General features: G+C 41.8%; 1 protein-coding gene across 9 annotated transcripts in view; it reads right to left on the bottom strand.

The window, feature by feature from the left end:
* The window catches only part of KIF21A (kinesin family member 21A), a 104,119-nt gene that overhangs the window by 43,593 nt on the left and 41,740 nt on the right, over positions 1–18,786 (bottom strand). For all 9 annotated transcript variants that reach the window (XM_053406128.1, XM_053406121.1, XM_053406125.1 and 6 more), the window contains exons 4-11: positions 16,629–16,778; positions 15,633–15,767; positions 13,478–13,645; positions 11,455–11,570; positions 8,335–8,530; positions 6,825–7,014; positions 5,219–5,282; positions 3,184–3,387 (exon numbers count right to left, since the gene is read on the bottom strand). In XM_053406128.1, coding sequence (XP_053262103.1) covers positions 3,184–3,387; positions 5,219–5,282; positions 6,825–7,014; positions 8,335–8,530; positions 11,455–11,570; positions 13,478–13,645; positions 15,633–15,767; positions 16,629–16,778 — 1,223 coding nt within the window. The remainder of the gene's footprint in view (positions 1–3,183; positions 3,388–5,218; positions 5,283–6,824; positions 7,015–8,334; positions 8,531–11,454; positions 11,571–13,477; positions 13,646–15,632; positions 15,768–16,628; positions 16,779–18,786) is intronic.

The raw sequence follows: 18,786 nt of genomic DNA, 5'->3' as shown, positions 1-18,786 counted from the left end.
TGGCTAAATATTTTTAAAAGCAGGTTGCTAAAACTGTTTCCGAGCACAATTCAAAGTGTTGGTGCTGACCTTTAAAGCCCTAAACAGCCTCAGTCCAGTATACCTGAAGGAGCCTCTCCACTCCCATTGTTCTGCTGAGGTCCAGCTCTGAGGGCCTTCTGGCGGTTCCCTCACTGCGAGAAGCGAAGTTACAGGGAACCAGGCAGAGGGCCTTCTCGGGAGTGGCACCCGCCCTGTGGAACACCCTCCCACCAGATGTCAAAGGAATAAACAACTACCAGACTTTTAGGAGACATCTGAAGGCAGCCCTGTTTAGGGAAGCTTTTAATATCTGAAGGACTACTGTATTTTAATATTTTGTTGGAAGCCACCCAGAGTGGCTGGGGAAACCCAGCGAGATGGGCAGGGTATAAATACTAAATTATTATTTTATTTTTATTATTTCCATTGCTCTCTAGACAACTGTGACCGTGATTTTGAGAAACTACAACAAACGACCTTAGGAAAAAGAAGAGTACAAATACTGCAGAAATGCACGTCCAGATGACAGTAAGCCTAGGCAACCTTTTCAATCTCTGCCAACGTTGACAACTCACCTATCAATCACATGACTGGCAGCTGGGTGTTGGGAACTGCAGAACAAGCGGCGTTGCCAGTTCTGCGCTCATCACTTTTAAGAAGTGCCAAGTGTATGACTAGCAAAGCACTTCCTTCTCCCCACTTCCTGCCCATCAGATGATGGAGAAAGAACCCTGCATTCTGTAGACTACTTCTGTAGACCACAATTGGGACACAGCCAAACTGAGCAGGTTTTCACCCCCACTTACTGCTTTGGCTGCGAGCACCTGTTCCCTGCTGACTGACAGGTGGCTATGTTTTGAGGGAAATGACTCTCTGGCAGTCCAAGATTGGCCTGAAGGCCGGAGGTTCCCCGCTCCAAACCATTAGGGAAGTAAATTGGTTTTCCTCTGCATTGCAAACCTTTCCTTGCACGCCACCCCAGCCTTGACCACAGTGCTTTTGTGGTTTCTCTGTCCATCTCTTTTTCTCTGACCATTGGATTTTTTGAAAGCAGCCTTGTTAAAGTCCAGAGCGCACGTCCGACTACACTCCATTTTCCCTTGCTTCTGTATAACGAAACTCAAAAAAACCATGATCATTTGCACCCAAGGTTCCCTGTACTTTCACTTTGCCAATCACTTCCTCCCTGTTGGTGAGGACCAGGTCCAAGACAGATAACCCCCTTGCTGCTTCTTCCACCTTCTGGGAAATGAAATTGTGAGCGAGGCAACTGAGAAATTTGTTGGACCTTACAGAGTTCCAACAGGTATCAGGGTATCTGAAGTCTCCCACGAGTACTTCAGAACCCAGCACCACAACATGTTTTAGGAACATAGTGTTTGTGGTGAACAAGAGGCCTTTTCAGATCATGCAAATCTTATTACTGGGGAAAAAAACCTGATAAGCTTCCAAGGACATGTATGTTTCTCCAAGGGGAAGCCTGAAACTGCAGCCATACGTCAAAGTTCAGCGATAAGGTGACAGGCACAACGATTTAGCTCTCTATCTCAGAGACACGGTCACAATACTAAAATACAAAACTGGGCCACAAGTAAATTGTGCTTTTCTGACACAACTTCCTAGTTCAGTTATCCTTATACACTTATGCAGAGCTGTCACGTCCTGTGAACTTGACCTGAGAATTAGATTTAACTCAAAACTAACCAAGTCTATCTTTTCTTTCCTCAGTTACCATTATAAGGGGCAGGGGGAAATTAAAGACACTGAGGAGTTTCAATCAAAAGTTTATGAATTAGACGAAAAGCAGGTTTAAATGGCTCATCTTCAGTCATGTAAAACTAAGTCATTCAAATGAAGTTCTGGAGTTCAGATCTGTTTCCTGGCTATAGAAGAAAATGGCCAACACAGAGAGAGAGACTAATGACCCAGTTTAGGATACCTTCTAGATATAATCACCATATTTGAGGGAAGACCTCTTAACAAGGTCTTCATCTTAGGCTGTTACTTCCACAGCAAGCGGCTGTTATATTTTACATTTAGCCAACAAAAAAACCAGCCAGTTAGCAAGCAGTATACACTCAAACAGAAAATGAATGCGTTTGCTCTGACTGATGTATTTGTTTCACTGTAAGCTTGTTGCACATAGATAAAACACATGTGTGTCATTAAATAGGAAATGAAGGACAACTGTCTACCTGTAGGGGAACTGCTTATAGTTACTTGTTCCTTGTTTTACTTATTAACACAGCCTAAAATAATCTGGTGGTTGATGGAAGATTTTGGAGGATTAGAAGTTAAGGGAGAAATCAAAGGGAGTATGGAAATGCAGTGATGTTGCAAGTCAGGCATAGGCTGGGTATGAAGAAAGAAAAACAAGCCATTTTAACAATAACCAATGTAAATCCCAATGGCTGCTATATGCGTCTTTCAAATTAAGCAACTACACTATACCTAGTAGAACTTTTATTTGTCACTGGAGCTTCCAAAACGTTCATAGCTCAGTATTCTCTTCCAAGTAAGAATATGTACATAATCCACTGAGCTAGTTCACATGCAACACTAAACCATGATTTGGCACTACATGCACAAAATAGAATGAGCCTGACAAAAGCTTCAGGTTTGCACATTCCCTTCTCGGCTGGCAGAAAAACTTCGTTGCACTTAGTTTCATTTCAAAGAATCCTAGCTTACTGTAATGTATGAACAAAAGGTTGTAGTTTAAAACGAACCCTACTTAGTTTAACAAGCCAGTTTCACAACCCATGGTCTGATGTTATCCTGTTTAGACATTAACCAGGGTTTGCTTCAAACCATCGTGGGTTTGTACATAACATGCCAGAATTCTTTGAAGTGAAACTAAACACTGGAAAAGTCATTCTTCCAGCTGCATGGGAGAAGAAGGGGAGATGGGACAAACAAGCCCAATGCTATGCTCAGACTCATTTTAGCTTGCGTATGTAGTGTAAACCAAGGTTTAGCAATCCATGCAAACCAGGCCATAGCTGCAGACTGTAGAGTTGAAGACTTGGCTAAGTGTGTGCAGGATTTATGTGGCAGTTATTGCAGTCAAGTGCCCAAAGGGGGACTTTTCTCCATCTCACAATTAACCGTTCCCTGGTTAAAACAGACAGCATTCTTTGCAAACTTAGTTTTAAATGGTACCTCTTTTTCTTCTTCTTTTCTTTTTTCTTCAGTTTTTCCAAGTCTTTTTTCGCTAAGTCAATAATCTCGATTGTCTCTTTATCGGAGGGAAGCATCGAAGCAGAAAATGCAGAGGGGCCGCCAAAGTACGTTGACCTCGTTGAGGCTCTCGACAAGTTGCGGCGAAGATTTTCATTCACTGCCTCACTTTCCAGTAGTTTTGCCCTGGGCACAGAAAATTGTAGAAATGAAAGCGGAAACGGAAAATGTCAGTATACATTTTTGTTAAATATTTTCCTAAAAGAATATTCAAGGTTCTAGCCAACTGCTTCATACAAACATTTTTTTAAAAAAAAATAAAAATACAGTGGTACCTCGGGTTAAGTACTTAATTCGTTCCGGAGGTCCGTTCTTAACCTGAAACTGTTCTTAACCTGAAGCACCACTTTAGCTAATGGGGCCTCCCGCTGCAGCAGTGCCGCCGAAGCACAATTTCTGTTCTCATCCTGAAGCAAAGTTCTTAACCCGAGGTACTATTTCTGGGTTAGCGGAGTCTGTAACCTGAAGCATATGTAACCTGAGGCATATGTAACCTGAGGTAGCACTGTACTAAAATGGGTTCCTGGGGTGCCATATGTAAGCAATATTATATTAATGCCAGATGTTTTCACAAGTGATGTTTAAGCACCTTGTACCAATGTAAGGTAAAGGTAAAGGTACCCCTGCCCGTACGGGCCAGTCTTGCCAGACTCTAGGGTTGTGCGCCCATCTCACTCAAGAGGCCGGGGGCCAGCGCTGTCCGGAGACACTTCCGGGTCACGTGGCCAGTGTGACATCGCTGCTCTGGCGAGCCAGAGCCGCACACGGAAACGCCGTTTACCTTCCCGCTTGTAAGCGGTCCCTATTTATCTACTTGCACCTGGGGGTGCTTTCGAACTGCTAGGTTGGCAGGCGCTGGGACCGAACGACGGGAGCGCACCCCGCCGTGGGGATTCGAACCGCCGACCTTTCGATCGGCAAGCCCTAGGCGCTGAGGCTTTTACCCACAGCGCCACCCGCGTCCCTTTGTACCAATGTACTTTCTTGCTAATGTATTACAGCAGCAGCAACACAACTTAAAGACTAATAAACTTATTTCATGGAATCTTAGAACTGTAGAGTTGAAAGGGACCAGAAGTATCATCCAATCCAATCCCTTGCAATGCAGTAATCTTTTGCCCAACGTGGGGATCCAACCGTCAACCCTGAGATTAAGAGTCTCATGCTCTACCAACAACTTTCATTAGATTCATAGAGTGGGCAATAAGGGAATACATTTATGGGTGCATGTGATCTGGTTCAGATATAATGCTCAAATATGGTTCTTAGCTGAAGGCTACTGAAACAAGCCAATGTCATAAATCTTGATTTGAAATTTTCTCGGTTCAGTAAACCAATAGTCAACTAACCACAGTTTGTCTAGCTTTGCACTCAGCGCTAACTGTGGTTAGCTAAAAATGGAATCAAAAGCTTCTATCCTTCTCCTTGAGGCCATACTAAATGAGGAAAGGGGACGTCTGAGCACATGAGCAGCTACAGTCACAGATTGCTAAATCATGGTCTAACATTTCCAAGCAAGGTCATACACTCACTAGTGGTAAGAATAAGGCAAAAAAATAATAATAATAAGTGGGTCCTTTGGTGTGTCCCACTCTGATACCAAACACAGAGTAACCAAAGATCCGGTGGAAAATGCTCACAGAGCTACGTGAATGCACTTTAATGCAGCTCAAATACAGGAACTGATAATGTTCTGTTCTAATTATACTTTCTAGAAAGTCAGCTATTTAATTATTGGACAACTGCTGTTCAGGGTCATTAGAAATAACCTTGGGATGAAGAACAATGCTTTTTAGAGCCATGGTGTATGCTGAACCACTAACAAGAGTCCTTCCACGTTACACATATAGACAATACATTTTAACCAAAAAGACTGGTAGAGCTACGCATAGATTCTACATTCTAGGGGGGAAACACAAGCAAGACAAAATCACAAAAGATGTCAAATGAATAATACCTGAGATCCTCAATTTCCTTGATGTAGTTATGAATCATGTTGCTGATTTCTTCATTACCTTCTCCTTTAAAAAGACAACAACCAATATTAGAGTGTGTTTATTAGAATGGCAGACAGACACAAAATGTTGTTATCAGGATTGCATGGGGACCAGCATTTAATATTCAGAAGGGGAAATTAAATGTCCACAGGCAGTTTGGCAAGGGAGGGCCGGCCCACCCATGAGCCAAAGTGAGATCATGCCTCAGATGGCACAATCCACAGGGGCAGCAGAACCAGCTTCCAAGGAACGCATTGCCTGCTGTTTCTGTCGCTGCACTCCCCCCTTGTGCCTGATGTAGATCTTCACTCCCAAAATGTATTGGGACAGGAAATATCGATTTATATAGACAAATCAGTGGTAAGTTACAGGGAATCAGGCAGAGGGCCTTCTTGGTAGTGGTGCCCACCCATCAGATGTCAAAGAAATAAACAACTATCTGACGTTTACAAGACATCTGAAGGCAGCCCTGTTTAAGGAAGTTTTTAGTGACTGATGTTTTAATGTATTTTTAACCTTCTGTTGGAAGGCGCCCAGAGTAGCTGGGGAAACCCAGCCAGGTGGGCGGGGTAGAAATAATAAATTATGATTAACATTATTACTGAATGTGTACAAGAAAGGGTTAGTTTGCAGAATGTACGGGGGGTGGGAACAGTTCAGGTTTACTCAAGTTATCTATGTTTGGGAATGGGCAGAATGTAGATAGGGATCCACTGGGGATCTCTGGGCAATTTGCAATAGATTGGAAAGGGTTTCCAATTCTCTCTTGATTAACAATAGCAACAAACAAAGCAACATTTTACATCTAAATTAGGCTGCTGAAATGAAGACTTTTGTGTGAGGTTTTTTTTTTTTTTTGTTTACTTGTTTATGCTGTTTATATGCCAAAACAGCTTCTAAGCAGTGTGCAGCTATAAAATCAATTACAGAATACACATGTGTGTGTGCGTGTGTGAGAGAGAGAATGAAATATATGCATATACCGTATTTTTTGCTCTATAAGACTCACTTTTTCCCTCCTAAAAAGTAAGGGGAAATGTTTGTGCGTCTTATGGAGCGAATGCAGGCTGCGCAGCTATCCCAGAAGCCAGAACAGCAAGAGGGATTGCTGCTTTCACTGCGCAGCGATCCCTCTTGCTGTTCTGGCTTCTGAGCTTCATAATATTTTTTTTCTTGTTTTCCTCCTCCAAAAACTAGGTGCGTCTTGTGGTCTGGTGCGTCTTATAGAGCGAAAAATACGGTATATGTTTTGTTCTTTGTTCAATTCTGGTAGTGAAAATAAATTTCGTAGTTCAAATTGTGCTCAGGCATGCCCTGTTCTTTAATTGTAGCTGCATGTTTTTTGCACCTAGTTTTAGTTGATAAACCTTTGGGTTCCAGTAAAACACACACACACACCCCTAGTAGATCTCACAATCCTGAAGTCTGCACTCCCTCTGCCTCTGTGCATTACTAACTTGAGGAAGCCCCTATACTTGTGAAACTAGGAGGTGAACAATGCCCAAGAGCCTTTGTAGACAGAGTATGATACATACAACATTTTTCAGTGAGAAGAGTACACAGTACCTGCTCTGGCAAGGACCTGGTTGGCCTGATCACTCACAAGCTGTGTGATTCGGGCTCTCAGTGCATCAATAGTCTCTTGCATTGCCTTTATCCTGACTCGGAGGTTGTTGTTTTCTGTTTGCAGCATGGCATTTTCATGAAACATGTCATTAACGCTTTCCATACCTTCCTCATCAATAATCCTTTTGCCCTAACAGATGATAAAGACAACTACAAATTACACATTGCTAATGGATCTAAGTAAAATGACTTGATAGCTAGAGCATGGTGAAAAAGAAACGCATTAGTGCAAGGATTTGTGTTTGTGCCCTCCATCCCCAAGTCTGCTGCAGAGGTTGGGGAACCACTGGAACAGATTTAGAAGGAAGTGGGGGAAAGAGAGTGTGAGCTCCGCTGCGCAAACGTGAATCCTTACACTGATTAAAGCACTACCTCAGATACAAGTCCTGGAGTTTAGCATTTCTGAGCAGAAATGAGTCAAGATTTGGGGCTCTGTGAGAAGGTCTCCAATAAGTTTATCAGAAAGTGAGGTTTAGTATAAATTGTTACTACTCTGGTCCTTAATTCTGGCCAGGTTACATAAAATCTACCCAGAGGTTCACTGGTTTCAAATGTGCCACAAATGCACATACAGTGGTACCTCTGGTTACAAACTTAATTTGTTCTGGAGGTCCGTTCTTAACCTGAAACTGTTCTTAACCTGAGGTACCACTTTAGCTAATGGGGCCTCCTGCTGCTGCCACCCCGCCGCTGCTGCACGATTTCTGTTCTCATCCTGAGGTAAAGTTCTTAACCCGAGGTACTACTTCCAGGTTAGCGGAGTCTGTAACCCGAGGTACCACTGTATATTACATATGTGGTGGGAGTGCCAGATCATTCATGACAGGCATAACCAAACTTGGCCCTCCAGATGTTTTGGGACTACAACTCCCATCATCCCTAGCTAACAGGACCAGTGGTCAGGGATGATGGGAACTGTAGTCCCAAAACATCTGGAGGGCCAAGTTTGGCCATGCCTGATTTATGATTTTCAGAGACAAATTAATAATAGCATACGGCAGGATTCATTCTCTCCCCTGTGTCGTTCTTATTTCACTGGCTTGCGAAGCATATCCCTGCAAACCTGATATTTTTAATCAGGTTTTTGCCAAGAGCAGAAAGGACAGTGTGGACCCATAGCTGGAAAAAGTCACAAGCTCTGTCTGTCAGGAAATGGCTACTTAGGGGTCTGGAGCTAGCAGAAACTGATATGAATTAGCTTATCTGGCTTAGAGGAAACATTGGAGTTTCCAGAATGTAAACTAAACTTTGCTGGTGGCAACCAAGTACCCACTTGTTCCACTCTGAAGCATATGGGGGTGTTTTTTAATTTAAAAAAATCAATTATATGAGGAACACATGCCTCTCTTTACCATGGAGGGAGGGGGAGAGGAGGAACAAACCTGGACATGCAAAATGGTTTAATGTAGCAGCCAAGGACTACTGAGGAAAACATTATAATGAGTATTACCGTTTTATACTCCATGAGTTCCATCTGGAGCCGAGTGATCTCGCTCCGCAGAGCATTAATCTGCTGGCTAGCCCTGTCCTGATTAACCATCACCTTGTTCTTGATATTTCGTGCCCGGTTTGCATACTTCAAAGTGTTCAAGGTTTCCATGAAATCTCTATCTGAGGGGCTTACGCAGGCGATCATGACAGTTTGGCTGCAGGTTAAAAACAGTCCAGGTTTTATCAGCGGAAGCAAAAAAGCAAGGGCAGCGCTGTGTGCCACTGCTACATATAAACAAAAGACGATAAATGCACTAACATGCTTCGTCAGAACTTTAAAACCAAGCAAAACTGTTTTTATTGTTCCCAACCAAAGGTATGTGAAATGTATCCAGAAATTATTTGCGCCTTACTAATAATACAGCAGAAAAGCTTCTTTCTAAATGAATAAATAAATGAAAGTTGCAGCTTGCAGCATTTTAACAAGGCACAATGGTGAACACAGCTGCACAAAACAAAATGAAAATCACGAGTGTATCAGCTGATGAATTTCATCTCGGGCAGAAGACCAAAACTGACCTATTTTTGTTTCTTTATAGAAGCTGCTGGAAGTATAGCTGTATCTTGTAACACTACTCTGAAGGCCTGCACACTTATCTGATCCTATCAAAATATTTTAAACACAGGCATATCTGCAAGAAGCTCCAAGCAATGAAGTGAATATTCCGTATTTTTCGCTCTGTAAGACGTACCAGACCACAAGAAGCACCTAGTTTTTGGACGAGGAAAACAAGAAAAAAAATATTCTGAATCTCAGAAGCCAGAACAGCAAGAGCGATCACTGCGTAGTGAAAGCAGCGATCCCTCTTGCTGTTCTGGCTTCTGTGATAGCTGCGCAGCCTGCATTCGCTCCATAAGACGCACAAACATTTCCCCTTACTTTTTAGGAGGGAAAAGTGAGTCTTATAGAGCAAAAAATACGGTACTTAGCAAAACACCATATGGGCAGCAGTAGGTTAACTCTTAGAACGTTAACTGGGCTGAGAACAAAACACAAGCATAATATTATGTCGTTTTGTACATAATCCGAAGTGCTGACCATTAAAATGCTCTCCGATTTTAGTAGCAGATTACAAAGCGTGCAAATGAAAGTGCATAATTATGTGTGGAAATGCTACCTTGTGGAATTAGTCACCAATACGTTTCCACAGGATCTTTTGTTTGTTCTAGTCCCCCTGCCGCCGTCCCGCCCCTGCTATTATGTCTCTCTGGTTTTTATTTTTTGCTTACACTGCAATTCATTTTGTCGCTATCACTGAATAGTAAGTTGTGACCTTTCCCAACATCCTCCACCCTCCTCTCCAGCAAAAATATACTATAGCTTAACTAAGGAATGAATAAAAAATTGTTACCCATCTGTATTATTACACAACACCACGAATTTGTCTTATCGCAAGTTACAGTCTCTGGAACGGAGACTGCCTTCTTGCCTTTACAATACTTTCACTCTGCATTTATATTTTAAAAAATAATAATCAAATAGGCTTCTATAACGTCAATGCTTATTTGTATTCTGAATACAGTAGTACGTCTGAGGGTTATTTTAGATTAGGCTTCTTTGCAGTGTATACCAATAGAATGTGGTCAATATTCAGCAGATTTAGATGCATGAATAAGGTTTAGCACAGCAATGTACTTATTTTCATGTCCGCCAAAGACACTTGCACTGCTGAACTGAACAGCTATCTTTCAAAAGCAGCTTGCTCTTTCAGTGGCTACAGTGGAAAAATAAGAAATCACAAGCATGTGCATAGTTTCACTTCACTGGAGCCATTGGGTTGGAGCCAAAGATTGACCAGGCAGGAGGCTGCTTGTACAATCAGTGGTGTGTAGCGATAGTGTGGACCTGTTAATATTTCTGCAGCAGGGCCCCTCGTCTGCAAATCCGAGAGTGACCCAATGAGCATGAAAGGGGAGCTTTTAAGCCACTATATGCTCCAAAACTAAGCAATTAAGAACGGTGAAAACACAGGGGAGCTTCAGTTTCAAGATAATGGTTTGCAAGTTCTGTTACGTCCAATGGAACCTAATGGAAAACACTATCTGAAAGAAGATACTACAAATCATTTGCCCATGTATGTGCACAGAAAACAGTGGGTCTAGCTGAAAGGCAACACACAGATCTGCACTGAATGTTGCAATGCATCCCTAATTGTTATTACTGCACAACTGTAAGATTATTGTACAGTATCAGAAGGGGCATGGCTGCATCAACAGAAGTATAGTGTCCCTATTAAGGGAAGTGAAGAGTTCTGCTCTATTCTGTCTTGGTCAGACCACACCTGGATTGCTATGTCCAGTTCTGGGCATCACAATTTAAGAAGACCACTGACGAGCTGGAACATGTGCAGAGGAGGGCAACCAAGATGGTAAAGAATCTGGAAGTTGCAGGAGGATGTAATGGGAGGATGGGATCAAAATTAAGGGGAAAAGTATACAGTAGGTATTCCCACAGGAGAATTCCCATGCTATTCCTGTGGCAAAGCTTACTAACTCTTTAATAAACTGGCCGAGTTGAGGATTCTCAACTGCACATTCTCTCATTAAGTTGCAAGAGTTCTACAGCACAACAAATCCAAGGAAACTCTTGACTTCTAAATGGCCTTGTTTTTGAAGCCTTTACTGGAAAACCACTCCCTTAAGCTTTCATCCAAATGAGGCTTACCGTAACTGCATTACCGTCTCTCTAAAAGGGGTCTAAGCAAGTATTCCTATTAAACAGATCATTTACTTGTGCTCTACGTTAGTTTGTTTTCCCTTGTGAGTTTTTTTTTCTGTCCATGCTACTGGATTTTAAAAGGGGTAAGTGGTAATTTCCTCTTTTATTTATGGGGCTGCATCATTCTCCAGGCAACCCAGAGCAAAAAGATGAATTGTGCTGCCGTGTTTTCTCTGCTGAGGCAGAAAAACCAATTCTATTAATTCAGCTCAGCTATACGAAAGCGAGAGAGAGAGAGAGAGAGAGAGGTTCTTATTTTATTGTATTCTAATACACTTTAGTTCCATCAACAGCAAATTAATCAAAGTTCTTGTGACATCTCTTTCAAACATGGTTTTAAATAAAAAAAATTGCTTTTACCTATTTCCTCCAAGAGAATCTTGCAACAGTCGTGTTAATTTTGAATCTCTGTATGGTACGTGAGTGACCCTCTTGCTCTTATCTCCCAGTGCACTTATTACGTTGCCCAACGCCAGCTATAAAATATGCAACATTTGTTTTAATAAAATTCTGCCCAAAAAAACCAGCACCACCCAAAAACACACATAAGTATTGACACAATCAGAATCAGCAGCATTGTGCAGAGTCAGAAAATGTGAGGGAGAGAACAGTACAGTCAGCAGAACTATACTTTGTCCTTTTCCACTGCGGTAGCTTTCACTGTCAAAGACGCAAGCCACTGTTCTATTTTAGAAATGAGTTGCCCGTTTAGTCACAAGACTTGATGCAAGGGAAACTGCCAGGAAAGCTTCACACAGTTCTCTCCTGCAAATGGAATGCATCCATCTTTGCATCCCAGGCAAGGTAATCATGTACAGAACTTTTTTTCCCAGTACAGAGTTGGCTCTGGAATGTCTTTCAGGCTTAGTTTTGTAAAACAGTAACAACACTCCCCCCCAAAAAAAAACCCCAAGTATAATTTAATATCAACATTTTTTGCTCCAGTGTCAGACAGTGTAATGTTGCTAGCTCCAATAGCAAGTCAAAGTCAATGTTTATGGCAATGCAGTGTTTATAGCCACTATATTGCAGTACAGCTATTATACCGTAGGGAAGCAATTGCTGTTTCATCAACTATCTCAATTATAGGGACATGACAGCCGGGCTAAACTGCAACAACTAAATGAAGAGTCCCGTGGCACATTTAAAGAGCTGTTTGTTTGTAATGGCATGGTGGTAGAATGCAAACAGTGGGACAAACATTAAAAAGTGGGACAAACGTTAAAAACTAGCCACAGTTGACTAGTTACATCCCCCACATAGCTTTGAAATAATTGGCAAGAATGTGATCCAAGCGCTGCAATCCTTGGTCCTGTGCATTAAGTATATTTCTGCCTCAGGGATTCTTCTAAGGTTTTAGTATTGGCTTATGAGGCCATAAACAGCTGGGGGAGGCCCTATTAAACATGACATGGCTTGCAGACATCTATCTCACTGTAGTACAGACAAGGAATTTCTCCACGCTGGTGCCTACTGTGTTGAATTTGCACCCTTTGGAAGACAGGTTGGCACAAACTCTGGGGCTCTTCCATTAAAAATGTATCTATTTTACCTGGATATTTCCTGACCATTAATATCAGTTCCTGGCATTTCTGCCTACTGTAAATGATATTGCTATTTTAACTCCTGTTTTGCCATTATGGATTTTATTGTTGTATTTCCCCCCCCCCATTGTCTTAACAATAATAATAATAATAAATAATAATAATAATAATTTATTTCTACCCTGCCCATCCAGCTGGGTTTCCCCAGCCACTCTGGGTGGCTTCCAACAAAGATTAAAAATACATTAAAATGTCACACATTCAAAACTTCCCTAAACAGGGCTGCCTTCAGATGTCTTCTAAAAGTCAGATACAGTGGTACCTCAGGTTAAGTACTTAATTCGTTCCGGAGGTCCGTACTTAACCTGAAACTGTTCTTAACCTGAAGCACCACTTTAGCTAATGGGGCCTCCTGCTGCCAGTGCACCGCTGCTGCACGATTTCTGTTCTCATCCTGAAGCAAAGTTCTTAACCCGTGGTAATATTTCTGGGTTAGTGGAGTCTGTAACCTGAAGCATATGTAACCTGAAGCGTATGTAACCCGAGGTACCACTGTAGTTGTTTATTTCCTTGACATCTGATGGGAGGGCGTTCCACAGGACAGGTGCCACTACCGAGAAGGCCCTCTGCTTGGCTCCCTGTAACTTGGCTTCTCGCAGCGAGGGAACTGCCAGAAGGCCCTCGGCGCTGGACCTCAGTGTCTGGGCAGAACGATGGGGATGGAGACGCTCCTTCTTACTGCCTGGTGAACTGCCTTGGTATTTCTTATGTAATGAAAGGTGGTATGTAATGATTTTAGGAAACGAGGAGGATCAAAATGCTGTCAAGGTAGTACTTACTAGTCCGCAATTGATGGAAATGCCTTCTTTTGCTCTCTCCCCAGTGGCCCCTGTGCGCTTCAATCGTTCGGACCCTGCCAAATCCACAAAATGAAACTTAGCAGTAAGGGTTTCAAACTCATTTAGCTGAGATGACTCCGATATCATTCTGTTATCTGTCATGTTGTCCTGTGGTGAAGAAAGAAGACCGGTGAGGCTGCAAAGAGAGCGATGTGTTTTTAAAGACCAACAAACTGCCTCTCCCTATTTAAGCCATGCTCCCAGCAACACAGGGCAAAAAGAGAGGAAAACAGCAAATGTGGGTCTATTAAAACCCTCTTTAGGAAAGCAAGTTTTAGAAATCTCTGCAGAAGAAGAGAGTGAAATGGCGGTGGGGGGAAGAATACAACTGCCTCTATGCTTTCTCCTACTCCCAAAGAATTACAGACGGCATTCACTAGATGATAAACTAGAATAAAGAAGCTATTATCCTCATTAACCGGAGTCCTAAGCTAGAGCCATATATTAAGCTGAAGGTTTACATTAAAAATATTTTTTACAGTTTGCACATGTGACCCACTCTTGCCTCTGGGTAAATAAGGTTTTGCATTGTTTCAAAAAGCTATAATGTCTATTGGATCTGAAGCGGCAGTGGGGCTCTTCCAAACCACTTTCAACTCTTAAAAAAAAATCCATCCTTAGGAAAAAGAGACCCTGTAATATATCCAGCTACCAGTAGAGGGGAGAAATGTGAATTGTTCATTAATGTTTCAGAAGAGAAGGATTAAACTCCAGGCAATAAAAGTATAACCTCATAAACCACTTCTCCATAACAATTAATAGGTTTCAGAATCTACAGTCTTGCCACTGACAACGAAATTTTTAGCAAACATTTGTTATTAGCATGAATTATTTTTCTTTAAGTGAAAGGATTTTTGTACAGGATAAATGACAAAAATATAAATTATCCTGACATCTGTCGTCATAAGCACACTACAGTTTACACGTAGCTGAAACATTTCCAGTATATAAACAAAAGTGCTTGAGAAAAATATGTTCATAATGGCAAAGAGCTTTCTTTCTTTTCTGTTAACTCAGCAGAAAGCAAGTCAAAGGCTTTCCGCTCCTGTGACCACCCCATTTTCATTTTAAATGCATACTTTCTATTTTAAAGCCAATTAAAACCAAGGTTCACATCTTCAAACATATGCCTACATGCATGGATGGATAATATATTTTGGAAGTCAAGCAAATCTTTCTAATAAGCATACTTCGCATGTTTTCAAATCAAATGAAATCGCTTTTTAAAAGGAAGCTGAAACACTGAAGGACTGATACTGCTCATGGTCACAATGTTTGTAATTTAAAACAAAAGCGTTTTGCACTTGCCTATTCTTAACATAACACTTTATAATATAGTATTTAGAACCTTTAGAACTCCTATAAAGACACCAGACACATCAAGAACAAGGGCCCAATTATTTCTTAGTGCACTAAGCTTTAGGCTATGAAAGTTTTAAGTGTAAATATACTTTCCTTACAGAGATATCCCCCACAGCTTACACAAACACACACAACTTTAAACGCACACCACCACTTTCAACTTCCCCAACAAAACAAAACTCTAATCCCACAATATTTGGGAATGTAACTGTCAAATATTTGAGTTATTTAGACCCAAGACCTACAGTGCAGGATGGTTGAGGCCTGTAGCAGCCGAGGCAGATCTGTTGCTATGGGAACAGGTGGACATCTCAATCAATTTGATTTTAAGTGTAAGTTATTTAAATATTATAAATGGAAGGATGGCAACGCTGTTTAAACGTAGGTGGACCTTTGAATTACTTAGGCCTCATATCTTATTACTGCAACACTGCTGTTTCTTTCTTGTACCACCAGAATCCTTCAGAGGCCATGGGCTATTTGGAAAGAGTCAATATTGAAGCCGTCTCCATACGAAAACGGCAATGGTGGTATGAGCAGGAACTACAATACCAGGACCTCCTTTTATTGTAACATCACACTGCAACAATTCCCGTACCAATCAGTATAACATCAGAAGGCGGACCAAGAAAATCAGTTTCAGGTATTACTCTAATAAAGGATATTCCTCCTGGCTACACACACGCTGCAGTGTTATTGATTTTTTCCAAGACAAAAATAGCATAATACATACCGCATCAATTGGAGGGCAAACTCTCGTTTGACACAAGTGGACAGTGAAGATGGCATGTGAACGTGAGCTCTGAACATTCATCTGAGTGCTGGCAGTGGTTCGAGATAAAGCGCCCAGCTTCAAACATTGCATCATCTGTAAAAATGGTGGGGAAAAGGATATATGGCTGAAATTAAACCTACACGCATACACTGGTCTTGAAAGAGCTGCATTGGCTCTCAGTACATTTCCGAGCACAAGTCAAAGTGCTGATGCTGACCTTTAAAGCCCTAAACGGCCTCAGTCCGGTATACCTGAAGGAGCGTCTCCACCTCCATCTTACAAATCAAAGATAGCAGCAATTATGCCTGCCTTTTATCTCTTTCACTTATGCGTGCGGGGGCCTAGAATGTAACCCCCGTGTAAGTGGGGAGTCACCTGTACTGTATTACTAAGACTGTTCTTGGGCAAGGGTCAATGTGGTGTAGCAGTTAGACTGAAACTATAACTATGAGCTCCAAGTTCAGCCAGTGATCTTGCACTAATCCCTGTTTCTCAGCCTAACCTACCACTCAGGGTTGCTGCAAGGACAGTGTTAAGTTGTGGGTGAACATATCAGACGGCATAGCGATTCTTCAAACAACTCTTGTTTATTCACAGGCCAGAACAGAACTGAACTGAAGGGTTCAGTCAGCCTGCTTATATAGAGCTCCAGTACAACGTAACTGTAACAATTTTCTAAAACTATCCAATCACTGAACGTCACTTTTGATCCCTTATTTGCATAACTATCTACAGTATCCCCCTGCTGGCCCAGGGTGAGAACTTCAGTACATAACAGATAGGGAAGAGGGAGGGCGAAATCATGCCTGCTGTCTTGAGCTCCTGAGTGGAAAGGAAGAATATCTATATCTGTATCTATATTGAAAAATAGATACAGATACACACACACACACACACACACAGTAGTATGTTTTACAAAAGCCATCTCATTTTCATTGAGAATAAAAATATTACCTCAGATTCTGAATTTACAGTCCGTGTTGTGACCCCCACTGTGTATATTCCACCCGCTGAATCTTCGTGGATTTTTATGTTTGATTTTTTGTTCTTTGAATCCATGTCACGCGTTGTGTCGAAGAGATCAAGGACTTCTTCATTGTAAAGCTAATTTGAAAGAAAAAAAGAGGCCAACATCAGCAAGGAAAATATAATTAACACAAAATTCAAGATGTACTGTGGTTTGACCAAAATAATTAAGACACAGTTTTCCCTATCATGGCTGCTGGGTATAGTCATTCTCCAGAAACATGACTGGCCAACAATGACAAAGCTTGCGAATGGAATTACAGAAAATAGTTCAGGACATTGTGAGCAGGAGAAGGATATGCTATGTTACAGCAGGCTGAGCAGTACTTAGAAAATGACACAGGCTTATATTTAAGTAAATCCTACACAGAATAGACCAACTGAAATCAATTAACGTAAGTTAGTCACATCCATTGACATCAGTGGGTCTACTCTGAGTAGCATTGACTACCTGCCATAGCTCCTGCCCAAGTCTGGGGTATCATCACATTTGTCCCTCAAATTTCTTGAGCGTTTTGCTTATCTGCAAAAAGTTGCTTCTCAATGCAGAACGGGGAGCAAGTTGCGCTATTCCACATTTCTCTCCATTTTTATTCTATAAGTGTCTCCCGTCTCCAGTTTTCCCAAACTCACTCTGAAACAACTGGTAAAAGTTTGGTAGAGCCAAATTTCCAAAAAAATACAGGACCTATTAAGATACAGTGGTACCTCGGGTTAAGTACTTAATTCGTTCCGGAGGTCTGTTCTTAACCTGAAACTGTTCTTAGCCTGAAGCACCCCTTTAGCTATGGGGCCTCCCGCTGCTGCTGCACCGCTACTGAGCGATTTCTGTTCTCATCCTGATGCAAAGTTCTTAACCCGAAGCACTATTTCTGGGTTAGCGGAGTCTGTAACCTGAAGCGTATGTAACCTGAGGTACCACTGTATTACACTTGACCCACAGCAGTATTGGGGGTGAGGGGGCAGAGGTTTGCTTCCATGTTGCTCTCTCTACCTCTTACCTGAGAAATAATCAATCTGAACATGGGAAGCCACATTGATTTGAATGCAGGATAGTATCTGACCGTGACAGCTAAACCCTCTTGAAGGGCAAGGGAGGAAACAACGTCAGAACAATATTGCGGTCACAATGAGGCACGGTAAAGGGACCCCTGGCCACTAGGTCCAGTCGTGGACGACTCTGGGGTTGTGGCGCTCATCTTGCTTTACTGGCCGAGGGAGCCGGCGTACAGCTGGTCATGTGGCCAGCAGGACTAATGCTTTCAGTGAGGTTCTTCAGATCCTTTGCACTCTTGAATCTTTCTATAAACACAGTATGCATGTTCCCCAGAGAACGGTGCAAGGATGCAAATACTCTTCTGGGCCTTTGCATGGGAAATGAAGCAGGAGAATTTCCATAACCACACACCGGCTGCATAACGGAACAACGTTCCTGGCCAATGTTTATTCGCTAACCCTCAGAGAGGCATTTAATGCAATCTTGCTCTGACTTTCAACAAGCAGATTTGCCATGCATGTTACATGCGGACCAGGACCTTCCAGACAACGGAATGAGACACTTGAAAGATCATTTTGATTTGGGGATTCTTCCAATTAGCAGTTCTAAGGCAATACTGAAAACACGGTTCTGCAGGGTTTATACTGCATAATTAGCTGGCACCAGTTTAATCTCTCAATGCAATGAAAAGTATCTAAAAACTGAATGCTTGGATATATTTAGTGTTTTATGGTGAAAGAGGATATTGTTTTACACATACTTGGTTCCTAGAAGTAAGGAGATTGCATCACTCATTATATCATCTAACTAGCACTTAAACTTGTCAGACCTGTTAGCTACTGATAGGGATACAACTTCATCGTCTTCCTTTTTTGCCCATATTTCTATGAAGAGTGCCTCTTTTTTTAAAAAAATGGCAGCACTGTAAATGCTTTTTTAAATGAAAAAAAGTTAAGCACTCCTCCAAGGCTTGTTTTTCTGGACAAAGTGATTTGCACCTCTCCTTCTGTATTTTAAAATATATCACAGAAACACTTTATGAGAGACGTTTTTGTTAAAATACATAGAATCTATTTTTGGAAATAGTAA

This window comes from Podarcis raffonei, chromosome 10 (genome assembly GCF_027172205.1).
Source record: "Podarcis raffonei isolate rPodRaf1 chromosome 10, rPodRaf1.pri, whole genome shotgun sequence".
In the NCBI taxonomy this organism is placed as follows: domain Eukaryota; kingdom Metazoa; phylum Chordata; class Lepidosauria; order Squamata; family Lacertidae; genus Podarcis; species Podarcis raffonei.
The sequence above is the reverse complement of the archived record's forward strand: the minus strand, read 5'-3'. Positions and strand labels throughout refer to the sequence as shown.